The following is a 17272-nucleotide window of genomic DNA, read 5'->3' on the forward strand; positions in this document are numbered from 1 at the left end:
GAGATTAAACATTTGTGATATCGACTAATTAAACCACAGGAGCGGTGACCTAGTGGTTAGAGCGTCCGCTCGTGGGTTCAAATCCGGGCCGATTCATCCCAAAGACTTATAAAAATGGTACTAACAGCTGCCTCGCTAGGCACTCAGCATTAAGATGCTAATGTAAGGACTGGTCGGACAGTGTCAGGATAATGTGACTGGGTGGAACATTACGCTACATGTCTGCGGCATGATGCCCCAGTGCTAGACATCACATTAAACTGCCACACTGCTGACATCGTAGAGATATGACTGGAAAATTGTTAAAGTTACGTTAAAAATCTAAAACACACACACACACACACACACACACACAATAAACCCACCAGGGATATCATCCCAACTATTGTCAACTTACAATCAATCTGTGTAGATGGAATTAAGATTACAATTTAGTGTGATGTTACTTACGACAATGAGAATTGTAACATGCCAGACTTCTACCACCACTCACTGGCAACATGGGGCAACATTAGAAAGCTTAATTGCCATCTACTCATCCTCCTGAAATGTCATGCCAGATTAACTTACATTGCCCCAAATCGCTGAACGTGGAGTTAATTTTGCATAGTAGAGTAATACTTTTTATGCAAATGCGACCACTCTAATCACACAACAGCCCACATTAAAATGATTGTTTCCAGAATGGCAAGAGTGTTTTCCAAATATTAATACACATGGATGTTCGTACCAAGAAATGAGCACAAGTTATAATCGATGTGCGAGGAGCTGAAGTAAAAATATAACTCACACGCATACTGACAAATTGACGGACAGATGGACGAGATGACAGACATGCCTTTTCACAATTCTATCCAAGTACGTGCATATGTCAGGAAGACAGATACAATTAATTACTCGTGTAATTATCTGGATAATAAGTAAATATTTCCAACCAAAATGCACATAATGATGTGTATCACAGTGTGACATATTTAGATGTATTGTAGATGTACTTTTAGCTTATCTACCACCGTGAGGGTGATACGTAACCATATACGTTGATGATTGAATTTAGGTAACGTGTTAAGTATACAGACAGGAGCTAGGCTACGTACATATTTGGGCTTGATTGATTATTAGTGTGGGTCAGATGGGACGAGGTGAGGTGAATTTGGGTTCTAAATATCAGAAAATGTCATGAGTTGAAATGACACAGAGACAACGTTGTACTCGGTGAAATACGTGTCATAAGGTGAGACTTTCCAGAAATCCTTTGTTAAAAAGGCGCGAAATAAGAGAATTATTATAACCTATTTGGGCGTATGTTGATAATGGCGGTTAGATGAATTTCATCCCGATTGATTAATCTAAATAAAGAATGTGTGCTTCCCACAGAGAATTTCACCTTTGCATTAGTCCGCATCGCAAAATATAATTGTGTGCATTCCTATATTAACGATAGCTCTTGTGACAGCGGATTAGCGATACAAGTACAGTTTGAAATATCAGAATTCCACTTGCTTTCTTTCAATGTTGGTTGAAGTCATTCATGCAGTGTTTAATGAGAAGGTCTTCAGATGTGTATTCGTTGTATCCGGTGCATGTGTAAGTATGCATAATAACGGTGTCACGGAATGGTGTAAATGTTGTTAATTAAATACATGTACTCGGGTTTCGTTTCTTTTCTCTGTACAACGATACCCGAGGGTGATTATAATATGGTCTATGTATTTCGAAATCGTGAGTACGATTCGTCCTGTGCCACACGTGCAAGGTGCCTTTGATAAAGAATAACGAAAATTCTAAAGGTATAAATACGTTACTACATGTAAAGGACCTTTACAATACTAATGGTTTTGTCAGCAAGCGGCCTGCTAAAAGGATTCGCACAACTCCAGCTGTAGGGGTAGGTAATGTTTTGGGTTTTAAGTGATAACTAGTGTATTACCATATTTGCCTTTGCATGTTTGTTATAGTTTTCTTTACATACCATAATGCGTGCATTTTTTATTCTTGCTGCGACGTAGTGCAGGATTTATATGGGTAATGTAAAGCTACATTTTTTAAAAGAATTGTTTACTATTGTCTTATCAAGCAGGGTTAGGTTTACTATTGAACCTGTTTTGTAATTGCCATTATAATATAATCTTTTTAACTTACCATGTATAACGTCCTTACGTTATGTCTGTATCAAGTGTAGTACACTGTATCGGGTATATTTTCAGCTGAGTGAGTGTTTTGATGGTAGGAATATCCGGGGTGTCCGGTGTTGTCAGAGGGTAGAAACGTCCGTGTGTCCGGAGCGTTTAAGGTGCCGGAGCGTCTAATGTCTAGCGTCCGGAGTGTCCAGAGGGACTGAGGTGACCCAGCTGTAGAGCCGTCAAAGGACAGGGGGTCCGGAGGGTCTAATGTTTCAAGTGATCATAGTATTCCGAGGGTCCGGAGTCTATATTGGTTGTGAAATTGATTCAGAGGAGCTGTGGAGCGGATATGGTGCACGGGTGACGGAGTGCATCTCCACACATGTATTTTTAGCTGTATGCTAATTATGGGTTAGCAAGACCCAGTGTATTATTCAGGACTGGAAGGATAGATTGTATATCCGTTCTTGTTTAGTGACATAATTTCGCTACCTGAGCGAATACATTTTTTTACTATGTGTAAAGACTTATATTGTTTACTATTTGAGTGAACTATATTCATCATTCCCTTATTGAATCATTTGTGAAATCATTTATCCTGTATTTTAGGGTTACTGAACTAAATTTATTTGTATATTTTTTTCATCTTTGAAACTGTGCGTTTTTTGTTAAATAGATCCAATATTTGGATTATAAATACGCACACATCTTCATCATCCACTACTCATATAAATCGCCACATTAAACCATATATCTGTGTCGTCAAAACGTGTTCTGTTGTTAATCCGAAATATCCCACCCGGTTATCTTGTTACAAACGGTAGTACTTGAATCACTCATTTTGTTGTGGGATTACAAACACGGAAGTTATAAGAAGTCGATTAGGAATGTGACTGAAAACACAAAAATAATGACTTATAGAAGAACAGGAGACTTAAGTGGAGAGGTTAGAAAAGGTAATGAAACAAAACGTTATCAAACGGCATAAAAAATAATGCGTTACGGAGAAGTTCTGCTAAATTCTTACAATTACTGTGGCATATCTTGCTTCAAGACTGTTATACATGCTAAGAAAGTTATCCAACTTATGAAACAAATTTGTGGGCAAGCACTCACTGACTAAAACAAGAATAAAGGTAACATTCCCAAATCCAAACTAAGTGTTGAAGGAGGCATCAACACGAATGACATTAGAAAAAGAACGAGACAGGATGCCCCTTACTTTCGTCTTTGAAAACTGAGCAGTAGTCATATAACTTTGAGCTCTTCGCACATCTCAGTGCAGGACCATCAATACAGGCATATACTGTACCCACATCTTGTCCCTGGGGTAACTTTAATTCGTTGTGCTACAAAAGAAACATACTCTGTCTAGTTTTCGGTTTTTCATTACATATGTTTTTGGAGACATATTCTCTTCAAAACAAAATCGTTATCGATAATCTTGTTTGACCCTATCTTCAATGGTGTTTATAGTTTTATTTATTTTCAAATCCATGGTCACAGCGAGAGATGATTGCTCAGTATGCACTATGCGCATATGTTATGTGAGAGACACAATTTCTACATGATTGATCATACATAAATAGCAGTTTTGCATACTCTCATGTAGATTTTAGTGAAGTGGATGAAATCGTTTACCTGTTAACACTTTTGATTTATCATTTATACCAAAGGATCTTAATCGTGTTATAAACTAGAAAGTACAACAAGAACTTTATCAATATTAATGATTCTCAAGATCACGGTATTTCCCTCTTAATTTATTCCATGAATACACCACACCACTGTCTCTTGTGTGCTCTATTTTCATTTTAAGACTAAATTTAAGTTCATTTGTCCATTGCCGATTTCTTTCGAGCATGGTTCTGCAACAATTTAATTTGCATCTCGTATACAAGCCATTTTTACAAATTGAAGTTCAGGGTTGTGTAAGGGTTTATAATTCGTTTTAATTCTGGTTAACACAGACTCAACGATGATATCAATTCATTTTCCAACTGCGTGAAAACGGTTTACTTCACCAGGCAATGAAGGCAATGTAAACATAAAATCATTACAGTAATAAACAACTTGATTAGTAGACATATCAAAGGGTTTTAAACGTTTGCCAGTTTTGTACACATCTGGGGATCATAAGTAATCCCTTATGCCGCTCACATTGCATAGATCGTAAGAAAATTAATGAATGATTAAACAAATTCATGTTTGTTCACATCTGCAAACTTTCAATAAATGGAAATGAATCAAAAAGTGAAATAAATATTAAAATGTTGGTCCCATGTTTTCTCGGTTTTGAGGGTTTACACACCCAACAAATAATTAAATTATATATATATATATATATATATATATATATATATATATATATATATATATATATATATATATATATATATATATATATATCATGAAAGATCTGGAAAATTTACTTACTTCGATGGAAATACCAGGCTGATCCAGCCAGTAAGCTGTCGCAGCAGGTCTGCCACATCCATCTGATTCTAGATATGTTGTTAAACTGTCAACTGCACGTAGTATCTTCGGTTTGCATCGTGTCTCCGGTGCGACTAATACATAAGACATCAAGACTCTTAGTCTAAAAATATTGGCATTGCCATGATAAAGAATTTTAATGAAAATTTATGTTTAGGTCCAATTTTAAATTTGTAAATCCCATTCATGCTAAAGTGAATAGTATTTCATTTGACCGTACTATGGCAAATGTTCTCTTTCCTGATACGATTCATCAACGTGTTGTTGTGTTATACGATTGGGCAAAATATAACATTAACATTGAGCCATAGGTTACATCAATTGATCATTGAGCGAAACAGAAAAATTATATAATGAAATTGTCATTAGGTTTGGCATTGGAATGGCATTATGTCGATCAATATGTTAATGGGAAAATGTTTATAAGGACGTGGGAACATGTTATGTTGAAACGGTTCAGAGAGAAAGTGTTGAAAGTTTACAGGGGAAGCGGAAATAAAATGCTAAATTGTTGTCAACACACTCTCGCCGACAATCCAGCCCAAATCAACTATCCATCAACCTCTTTTTGGTGAATATCCACATATATTTATACAATTCGCTTGTGAGCTGCTATTGCCTCGCATCCCGGGCTTGTTTTTGTATCATACGGGTGGAAGAAATAGCCATACTCTCGTACGCCTTTATGCATTTACTGCATGCTTCTTAATTAGTTGTCTTTGTGCGAAATCGTCAACCACTTGATAGCATCCAATCCAGCCCATGGAGCATTGGTTTTTCTTTGCCACAACTCGACATTTGTCAATATGCCCATCAATAGGAATGCTTAGAGTAAGAAACGAAGGGAAAGATTCGGCCTGAGATCCGATAGCTGAAACGCCATATGAGTTGTATAGGTCAAATAGTGCCCACTTATTTAAATCGACCTGTTCCTTAATGCCAATTGTGCGTAGAAAATCCGTTAGGGACGTCTAGTAGCCGCTGATCCTCATTGTGCGGCACCTTATCTTGTACTGGCATTCTCGCTTTCGGTTTTAATGTTCATCTAAGGGTGCTGAGTTTTCCTGTTAGTGTTGTTCGCATTGCCTTTGCATACTAGCAGCAATGTTTTCATGTTTGTCTGAGCCATTAGACACCATCCTTATTCAATAATTTGGCCTAGACCAATAATTATAGTAATCAGTCATCATTACCGTAATCTCACCATATATAAAAAACACAGATGCAATAATATAATTAATGCCTAGCGCCATGTTTTAAGTGGAGTAGTTCTTTAATGCTTAACTATTTGTTAGCAGAAGTAACCATCATGATCCTTATCTCACTAACATACATCTTCAACCTACAAACCTTGCATTCTCTCTAGCATATTGTATTAATGTGATCCATGGTGGTATAAAAGCTGGGCCCTTCACTATACTTCCATTATCACCAAAATAGTAGGGTATATGCCTTTCAACTAGTTCCCACGAAAGCTCCAAGTGAATATAATTTAATCCATGACTTGACGTTTCTTGTCGTTTCTTACGCATTATTTATTGCACGATTTCAGACCTAAAGAAATAACATCTGCAAATTCCAATACAATGTACATAGCTGCATGTGTAGCTCTGTTAAGGACATGGACTAATGATGATACTGAATCGTTGTGTCGTATTATTCATATACGGCCTGCATAGGCGAACCCTTTAGGCTTCATTTTGTTTAGTAAAGTTTACTCTGACAGGTTATGCGAATGGGATATAATGTTTCTTTTCAGTTCTTTGAAATGTTTGGTAAACTTTCGCAATGAGTGTTTGATTTTCACATTTTAGGTGATTTTATTTGCATTGCCTTTCCAACTGTTAAACATTAACTAACTGTGTTCCCATTAAAGGGTCTGTAAAACTTTTCTTACCATTCATGTAATTGTGGATAGCATTGCAGTGGACACTTTACTGCTTAAAGATTGACTGTCATAGGATACACTCAACGGACTATTTCAATGTACTTCCGTCTCGCAATAAAACACTTTGACAAGGGTTAGCATCCTTGTCGATCGTTCTCATTTATATCAGTTCCTGTGTCAACTATTATTGTAGCCTATCTGTAGTTTGACCAATTTATATCAGCCAAGAAAATACACACGTATACAAGTGATGTTCTAAATGTTCCACCTTCATCGAGGAATAATTTAATATCATTTCATCTATAAACAATATAATAACCAAGCAAACTCATATCTTCGTTATTTTAATTTTAAAACTCTTCTCAGGAGGATATGCATCAATGTTTACTCTCCCCTGTACAATCCCGGTCATTTCGTCCACCAATGCTTTAAAACCCGCCAATATGCTATATCTGTTTCATTTCGGCCGCCTTCCTTTACGAACTATTCAGTTAAATAACATTTCTGAATATTTCTTTCCGGCCCAATCAATTAAGTGTCAAATTGGCTATCGCACTTTACATATGTAATTTTGCTAATGTTATGTATATTTGATTTAATTATATCTGATATAATATATATTTATATCAATTTAATAGTTTGTTGTCACTTTTCATATTTTTTCATTACCTACTAGTATAATGTTGACTGTTCATTTTAGTAAAAACCAGGAGTTAACCCAGCTCTTGACCTTGATTCAAAATTAGTAGCAACCAAGAAAATAAGTTTTTTTTTTAAATGATTGGTTATTGCTGAGGTCATGATGGGACTAACTGTTTAAGATCTAAAACAAAATTAAAATTTTATTTCTTAGAGTAAAATAATTGATTTTCCTCAGGGCCTCACTGGGTGTATGTGTATTTTAAAAAGTAAATAATTTCGACGAGGCTATGGAACATGACCATGTAACCCCTTTTTTACGTTTTAAAATACGATATAACCTTTGTTTTGGAGAGATACTCTCAGTCGGGCTCTTACACTGGAAGTTGTATCTTGTGTTGTTTGGAGTTATTTCAAATTACTTGGATTCAAAAGGATTAATTCTCTTTCTTTTCCTGGAAAATACGCGTGTTCATATGAAGTTGTTGAACAAAGACAATGTTTATTAGAATGTGAGTGATATTTCTTGTTTCTAAAAGGAACTATATACTTCAACACCACATGTTATAGCATACGTCATTGTCTTCCATCATGGATTCTTCGTCAGGACTAGAAGTTGAAGTCATTAGAATATTTTATTATTAGAACTTCAAAAACTTTGTTCGAGGATTATTCATGGATTATTGTTTTCTGGATTTGATCCTTAAAACTGTAAGTTCATATTATTTCATTTTTACAGTATTTTTCCAGGGAAATCCATTATATTTCTTCAAATCTTGTTGCTTTCACTCTTTCTTTTGTTACTGTTTATCCTAGCCTACCCATAAGAATTGGTCAACTCAATTAATTATTTTGAATTTTGTCTAGATTATTTCAGAAAACTTTTTTTTTGAAATTTGAATTGCCCTAGTTTGTGAAATGTTATTGAAATCGGCTAGCTTTTTCTAAAAGGCCATGAACAGTAGAAATCTTTCTTTCAGATCCTACCCAGGAACACTTAGATATGTTAAAAAAGATGAATTGATTCAACTTGCCAGAAAATACGATCTTTCTGAGGTAAATGCTATCCTTAACGAAACAGGAAATATAAACATTTTGGTTTGGTACTTGGTAGAAAGTAATGTTTTGGATGAAAGTGTTATGGTTTCGATCAGCAAATCTGTATCAGACTCTGACATAAAAGTCAATAAATTAGAATTAAAATACAAAATGGAATTGGAGTTGAGGAAGCTGTAACTTCAGAAAGAAGACAATGTAAAACTTGCAAAAGAAAAAGAACAAATGAGATTGAAAAAAGACACAGAATAAATGTTATTACAGAAAGAACAAATAAAGTTACAATTTGAGTAAGAGAAGAGAAAGATACAAGAAAGAGAGAAAGAAAAACAGATGCAGATGCAGTTAGACAAAGTACGAAAGAGAGAAAGAAAGAAACATGCAGTTACAGAAAGAATAAATGCATTTGCAAGCGGAAAAGGGCGAGAAAGAAAGTGAATATCAAAGTAGAATGAAAGAAATGGAAATGGCTATTGAAATGCACTATCATACTATCAAGTTTTGACCTTGAAATGAGTATTAGATTAACGCCCATTTTCAGAGAAAAAGGAGTAGACAAATAGTTTACTCGTTTTGAAAAGGTTGTGAAAATGTAAAATGGCCAAGGGAGCATTGCACTCACTTAATACAGTGTGTGCTCGCTGGTAAGGCTAGTGTTACTTGCAATTCACCGTCAGTTCACCAAAGTGGTGACTATAATGAGGTAAAAGAATACATATGAAGGGGTTGCGAGTTAGTCCCTGAAGCTTATCGGCAAAAATTAAGATACTATAGAAAAGAAGCTGGACAATCTCATATCGACTTTGTTGGAGATGTTGTTGTTGTTGTGGGGTTTAACGCCATTTTTCAGCACACGATAGGCTATACATGGCGGCCAGTATTAATGGTGGAGGAAGAACCCGGGAAAACCCCGGAAAGAACCACCGACCCTCGAGAAGCTACTGGCAAGCTTTCTCACATACCCACATTGTTGGAGATAAAGAGCAGTTATTTGATAGATGATGCTTAGCCAAGAAAGTTGAACGAAGTATGACATTCTCAAACAACTTGTATTACTCGAAGATTTAAAAAACTGTCTCAATAGTGACATTAAATCTTATCGTGATGAGTATCAGATTGAAACTTTGGTAAATGCTGCTCGAGCTACTGATGAGCATTCTTTAACTCATAAAGTTTCTTTTGTAAATAAGATATCTACTCAACAGTCTTCTGGCGGGAAAGTGTTTGAAACTGATATGAGTCCATCTAAAACTCGAAATGGCACAACGTCTAAAAATCAAACTTCAGGGAAGCTTGATTCAAGATCGTACGTGTACCTATTGCAAGAAAAAAGGACACGTTATTTATGATTGTTACAATTTGAAAAATAGGCATCATAATCAAGACAGACCTAATCTAAATATTCTTATTCATAAGAGGTCAATGTCACGGTCATGTATTGAAAGCAATACATTGTATGGGTTTCATAAACCCCAGTTAGATTTTATTATGGATAATTATGAATCATTCATATCGAAGGGCTCTATACCAATCTTGGGTGATTAGGCTAATCCTATCCCTTTTAACATTTTAAAGGGCACATGAGATTCACAGAGTTTTTGTTTTCACCTTTGAGGGCATTCATTTATTACTAACACATGACCTGGCTGGAGACAAGGTCGTGGTTAATCTACCTGTAACTGACTAGGATGGCTTGGAGCAGAAGGTCGATTCAATTGATAAAGAAATCCCTCATTTACTTCCAGCTTGTGCAGTTACCAGACCTATGGCAAATAAAGTTTTTGAGAATGATGTTGATAAGGAAAGTATTCATTTAGCTGACACACGTTTTGGTCAGGATTTAGATGAGGTCACATTCACGCCTTGTTTGATTACAGTGATTCTCTTTTAATGACTCATTCTTTTTATTCTAATCAGGATCATAAACCACAATTACTTGTTGTCGAACAGGAAAAATGTCCTGAGAACTACTACTTGCTTCAAAGGGCCATTAATTAAACTGAAGCTACTAAAGTTCCTGTCTGTTATTTCACTAAAATGGAATTCTTATGAGAAAATGGTGAGCTGCCGAGGCACCAGCTGATGACGAATGGTCAGTGAACTATCGAACTCTAGTTCCGAAACCTTACAGAAAGAAAATGCTTAGTCTGGCCCATGAAACTCCATTGGCTAGTCATTTAGGGATCTTGTCTCCAGCCAGGTCATGTGTTAGTAATAAATCTAAAACAATAGTAAAAGCATTGATAAAGTGTTTAACTCAATTTTGGACTTTCCAAGATTGTCTATTCTGATCAAGGACCCAATTTCATGTCTGGAATTATTCAGCCATATGTGTACGATTAGGCATCCAATAATTCAAATCTTCTGCCTACCACCCTGAGAGGTAAGGGAGATGAAAACGATTCAATTAGACATTATGATTTAGACAACCTCAATAAAATGCTTAGATAAACACGGATGTAGCACATATATAAGTTATTCTCAAATATATAACCTTTCCATAGATATCTATATTAGACATCTCTCTGATACATTTAGTCACCTATTTACCAAACTTGCCAGTAACAATATTTGTTTCACTACCGCTAGAGGTTTAAAGCTGATCCATTTATAAGAGATATTAAAGTTGCATCTATTTGTGTTCATCCTTTCAGTATGCTATTATCAACTGGACGTCAAAAATAGTGTATATATATTTTTGTTTCGTTCTGTTTAATTGCTTACAATTTATTTTCAATATTAACATCCACACAATACTAGTAGGAGGGTGCCTTGATCTGGTGATTATGCTACTAGCTAAAACATTCCAGGAACAACAGCCTATTTGATATGTGTTTATTTTTGTCACCAATCGGAATATATTAAACCCATAACAAGAACGGAAACCGATTTTGTAATCGTTTTAGGAACAGAGCCCATAACGACAACAAAAGCGGGTACTTGGTAACATTTTGGAAAGCCTGATTATTCATGTAAACCTTATTAGTAGATTACCAAACTGTTAAAGCTGTCAATGTTTCGTAATGGTTGCATGCACATATTCTCGATTTATATATCACATTGTATCACTCTTTAGTAAATCGTAAATATAACTATAAAAGGGATTATTGAACTGATGAATTTTATTTCGCACATAAACATTTGACTTGGAATGTTGGAAGACACCGACTGGTTAAGTGTGGTATACACGTTTCTCGAAAGAAGAAACATGATGTTGTCCTGTGAAATTATAAATAGTCCCCTAAACAATATTCAAAGAAACTTGTATTTTTTGTCAAGCTTATATTCACACACAAAATTCCCATTACATGGATACAAGTTTATTTGGTATCTCATTTTGCACAATATTAATAATCTAAGGAGGTGCCTGGTGAGTAAACCAACGAGGAAAAAGAATGTCCAGATCGTCTATTAACTATATATCTTACACTGCGTGTCTAGCTCGGTTGTATGAAGGGTTAGCAACACTCTTATATAATTATTAGTATGTGTTATGTGCGCTTATCATTTATGTATGGATATATATATATATATATATATATATATATATATATATATATATATATAGATAGATAGATATAGATATAGATATATTCGGGCATGGTGGCTAACACTATAACCTTACTACACACAGACATTGAAAGCAGCTAAGTACATACACTGCTCTTATATGTATCATAAATGAAACGTAAATTCTCAAACAAATCAAATTAAGACACAACAAAAGGAAAATAGAATCGTACGGACTGACTTCACTAAAAGCCTGAAACTGTATGTATAAACGAATACTCACCCAAAACAGACAACGTGACATTGTCTTTCTTATTGGAATATTTTATGGTATAGTCAATAACATAGTTTCCTTCGTCTGAATCTTGAAGGTTGTGTAACCAAATTCCTCCAGTTTGGTCGTAATAGTCAAGAAATAACCTTTTACTGTAGCCGTTTACAAAGGAGTGCTTTACGACAGAATTTTGTAAAGTCCACATGGCAATCTGGTCATAGGTCTTTCCATCGACATTGATATAAAGAATCAGAACTGTATAACTGCTATCTAATTCAATGTTATGGAACAGTTCGATTGACTCCCCACGGCAGCCATGTCTTGTTTTCTTCAATGCTCCTGAAACTGATGATTATGGTATGTATTTTAAATAATAACAAGAACAGAAGAATAAAGTTATAAACAGTCACAGTAGTACTGAAAATGTGAAAAGAGAACCGTGTAGATGAGTACCTGAAGTATATAATAATAATAATAATAATAATAATAATAATTATTATTATTATTATTATTATCATTATTATTATCATTATTGATAGCGACGATAATACTAAGAATTCACTGTCATAGTCATTGTTGTCTTGAACAATTACTTCACCTAATATACCATTGTAAACACTAATACACTATCGGCTTCAATATTTTAAAACCTATACATGATCAAGATGTTGCCATAATTTTAAGTTGTACCGATTGCTTGTGAGGTTAACCACTTACTCTAGCAACTGTTTCTTGTGATGTTAACCACTAAATCTAGCAACTGTTCTTGTTGAGGTATGTATCATCTCACATATGTCTGTTTGTCTTTGACACTCCTACCTACTTTGAGTCGGTTTTGTATAATGTATCGGGAAAGGAATTTGAGAAAGCAGTGATCTTGTGCAATATAACTCCAATGATGCTCGTAGTAAGGGGCATGATATCAGCAAATTAATTACAATTTATAAAATTCAATTACTGTAGAAATTTCAATCGCAATTAATTTTGCAATATCTATCTTTACCTTTCATGTTCCAAACGTTTTCATTATTATTTCCTTATGATGAAAATAGCACCGAGCTGGGTAGGAGCAATATGTATCTGACTGAGAGACATGTATAGTGGCAACGTGTTGTTAATGGTATGTGCAAAATACATAAGAGAGAAAGAGAGAGAGATAACAGCATACTGAAATGATAGTTACTGGAGGTATTTGTTAACCTTTGTTTTACTATCACAACATGAACGAGATACAAAGTTTTCATGAACAAGATATATCTTGTAATTTATATATCGGAAAATATGCAACACAGAATGCCACTAATTAAAAAATGCTTATAGTTTATATTACCTACCCAAAGACCATCCTACAAATAACGTTTCCAATAGGAGCAGACAGCATCTTCGACTTATTCTCATCTTTGTTTATCTATAAAAGAGAACATGTGTATTTACGTACCCTAAACGTACTAATTGAACCAATGGATCGGTTCTACATCTATGTGCTATAAATAGTACTTATATGAGATTTTGATAGTGTTGATTAATTTACAAATCCACTGATTCCAAATAGCATCACCCGCAGTTCCTCAACCCTTTTGTCCATGGATGTGTTTCTAGAAGCAGCTACAAATACAATGTCTAATGCAAAGAATATTGTATCATGTTATATAGTAAAATATGTGAGTCAAATATCAGACAGGGCAAATCGACTATATATATGCTTCGTCAAAGTAATCCTAATCGGTTTAATGAAGGTTATTAATATTGTCAATATTGGATATCGATGTAATAAAATCATCAATACATAAATCCAGTTCTTCCATGCGCCGAACAAAAACACACGTTGAATTTCAATGAAGTCTGCACACTACGTCATCCTCATTTTTAGCGAGTTTATATATTGAACATTCTGAAACATCTGGTGTATCTAAACAATTGTACATATGAAATAATATTAGTTAATATTTAAAGTGTTTACAATTTCTTAGTTTTCACAAGCAGGGTTATGCCATTCTAGGTATGTTTGGTATTTTCAATCACTTAGTCTCACAATCTTCAATGCGTCATCCATTTCTGTCAATTCGGTTTTCGCAGGATATATGAATACTAATTTGTTTATGATATTATACAATTCAGTATACGTGAATTAACATTGGCCATCAAACGTTTGCTGTCTTGAGTATTATCACTGGAAGCACTAAACAATGATATAGGTTCATTTAAGGGGGGCTACCTCGTCACCCAGTGTTGTTATTAAAGCAAATATAAAGTAGCCAAATTAATAGTAGAGAGAAAAAGAAAAAAAAAACGCCGATATACTACAACAAACACGTGAATACAAAATGCCCTATGGAAAATAATTTATTAACACTGACCTGATCGAACTTAAAAGATCATATAATTAAAACCACAAAAGGAATATAATTGTTCATTCTAAGCAACCTCATTATCGATACAGGTAAAGACTGAGCTATGTAAAGCAGAAATTTGCTATGACACATCAATAACAAGGTATCGCAAGGAATCCCAGAATGATTATTCTCATCGAGATATAATGCTCAAGTAATTAGAAACAAATATGACATAACTTACATACGTCACAGTTTTAAATCATACTAAGATAACGTAGTAAATACAACAAAGATGAGGCAGAGAATTGATTGAAATAAAGAAAATTAGTCTGGCTGTGTGAGACAATGAGGTAGCAAACTTGACAATAGTAACATAACACGTCATGGAAATGGAAAAGTGAAAGATCTTGTCAGGTCTATATTTAACTTGCTTGAAAGACAGTCCGAAGTAATAACATACGGTAAGAGTACATGAAAAGCACGTTTTTAAATAAAAGGATAGTAGATTACATTTAAATTAGTAAGATATTTAAAGTTTATAGGAACATGTATTCCTTTTCTAAAATTGTGATTTATTAATTGGTATGTGCGAAACAAGCCTCCATGCGCATAGCTTAGTAAACTCAGCTAGGAAACATAATGACAGTTTATGATTGCAAACTATAACAGAAAAACTCCAATCATAAGAATTTAATAAAATCCACATAATTGATCAACAAGAAATTTCAAAGTCCTTATATACAATATTTACTGATAATGAATATTTAAGAGATGAAATAAACTCTAGTTCATATGCACTCTACAAATGACAAAACACAATATTTCCAACTAATAATTTGGCATTCATACAAATTAATACCGGACACCTTTTACATCGTCTCGTCGTGTGTGTGAAATATCGTTTTAATCTCTTGAGATATTTCATCACCGATAATCCTATTGCAGTAATTGCTAACCGTAAATAATCAGATCCAGTAGGGGACCGGAATTGAAGAGGAAAATTGTATTTCAATGTTTAAATTAGCTTCGATATAATGCCATTTTTTTAGTGTACATTTAAAATTGTGATTGAAGGATTTTTCTTTTCACGTTCACCAAAACCTTTGATTTATTTAGGTCATTCCGGTACAGCGAGTGTTCGAGTTAGAATGTGATTTTTCCTCCAATACTCATTAAAAGATACATGCATTTCGTTAATGTCCAAACATTATGTAAAAATGACTATCCACCTTATACCTATGCATATTTAAAACAAATTTCCAAATACGCTGGCTATATCCTGACTATACATAGTATCAATAAGTACGCTATAAAAAGAAACCTTTTATTTTCCGATCAAACACATATGCACACACAAACACGCACACACACGCGCGCAGAGACACACGAACACTATATATATATATATATATATATATATATATATATATATATATATATATATATATATATACTGCTTTCCTATCTTTCTTTTCCTATCAGATGTACACGTCTTAAAATGTATTGTATGTAGAACCTCTTGTTTATATATATACATTCAATGTGATACCATCAATGCCTCAAATCCAACTCAATATATCATAACTGTATTTCAGAAATTAACTCTGTTTTCTACTTAATTACGCAAACTTTCACTAAATGAACTACAAAAGTAGTGCGTCGTCACTCGTACAGTAGAATACCTTTAATGGTCTGCGCCACAACGGTACCCATTTTAAGAACAAATAACTCGTGATCACGTATAAGTAGTGATTCAAACTGCAATTGAAATATTGTTTGCAAACGATCAATAAATAGGGCATAGTGACAATCAACAATTGAGTACACCCTCTGGTATCGAAATGCCTCTCAAAAGAATCATGTTTGAATGTGGAATGAAACAAACTAGAGAATGAAAATCATTACTAAAAATGCAGGATCATGATACATTGTTAAATAATGTTACCCTTTGATGTGTGTCACATGGTACCACTATGTGATAAGTATAAATATTACCCCACATCAACAATATCAATTGAATGTGCTAAGAAAAATAAACATTTTCGTACGTCTTCAGTCAATATGTTGATAAAATATGTTAATTAAGCATTATATATAAAAGCTAAATTTGTCAACGCCTCTGTTCACAATTTATCAAACATTTTTTAATTTTATTTTATATTTATAATAATGCAATTGTTCAATTGTTGATCGCATTGGCACCATAATAGTGAAAATTCAAACAAATCAACGTTTATTGCCAATGAAATATTTTTTGCCAAAGAAATTCTTTCTGAGAGAACATTGTTGATATCAAACAAACGGGCTGAATACTTGAGTGGACAAAATATAATTAGACATGTTTCTAGAGTAAGTCCTTCAAGGGCCATAACAGTAAATCATCAATATCATCTGAGACACTCCCAGGGAAACGTTTACTAGGAAATGTTAGTTCAGATCAGGTAAAATAGTTTAGTGCTACAGTGGTCTGTCGCTGGTGATATGATTTATAGCACATACTGCCAGTTAATATGTTTAAGAGGAGTTAAAGAAGAGAACATTAGTGAATGTGTACAGATACTTGCCAACAACAGAGTGTTTTCGTCTACATTGTTATATTTGTAGACAAATTGCTTATACTGTTTCGTAAATACCAACATAAAATTTAAAGAGTATCATGTATCACACAAGTTTTTGAAACATCAATGGCTTGTTTTGAAACATAAAAAACATATAATTTATTTCACGATTTTTTATATAAAAACATATCTTGTAACATATCTTTTAACAACTTCTTCCTGAAAAGATTGTGATATTTTCGTTGTATTTAAATGTGACCTGAATACGCTGTGTCAATATAGTTTACGTGACGTCAGTAGTTTTCAATTGTTGCTCCATTGCCAGATTTTACACTGGCAAGGGTAATTTCACTAATATGCATATCAAATTTCCTGTAAAATCTTAATAGGCTGCT

At 34.1% G+C, this 17272-nt stretch overlaps 1 protein-coding gene across 6 annotated transcripts in view; it reads right to left on the reverse strand.

Annotated features, from left to right (window-relative positions):
• Positions 1–17272, reverse strand: part of LOC149793196 (uncharacterized) — a 495646-nt gene that overhangs the window by 411326 nt on the left and 67048 nt on the right. For 4 of the 6 annotated variants that reach the window (XR_016422729.1, XM_089967152.1, XM_089967153.1 and 1 more), the window contains exons 2-5: positions 13321–13394; positions 11996–12331; positions 4560–4693; positions 3346–3472 (exon numbers count right to left, since the gene is read on the reverse strand). Coding sequence is in view for 5 of the 6 variants with exons in the window: in XM_089967152.1 (XP_089823278.1) it covers positions 3346–3472; positions 4560–4693; positions 11996–12331; positions 13321–13384 (661 nt within the window). In the remaining variant the exon portion in view is untranslated. The remainder of the gene's footprint in view (positions 1–3345; positions 3473–4559; positions 4694–11995; positions 12332–13320; positions 13395–17272) is intronic. The other 2 variants (XM_089967155.1, XM_089967156.1) reach the window with 1 other exon arrangement.

The sequence above is a fragment of the Sinohyriopsis cumingii genome, chromosome 8 (genome assembly GCF_028554795.1).
Source record: "Sinohyriopsis cumingii isolate HCF-2022 chromosome 8, ASM2855479v2, whole genome shotgun sequence".
NCBI lineage: Eukaryota > Metazoa > Mollusca > Bivalvia > Unionida > Unionidae > Sinohyriopsis > Sinohyriopsis cumingii.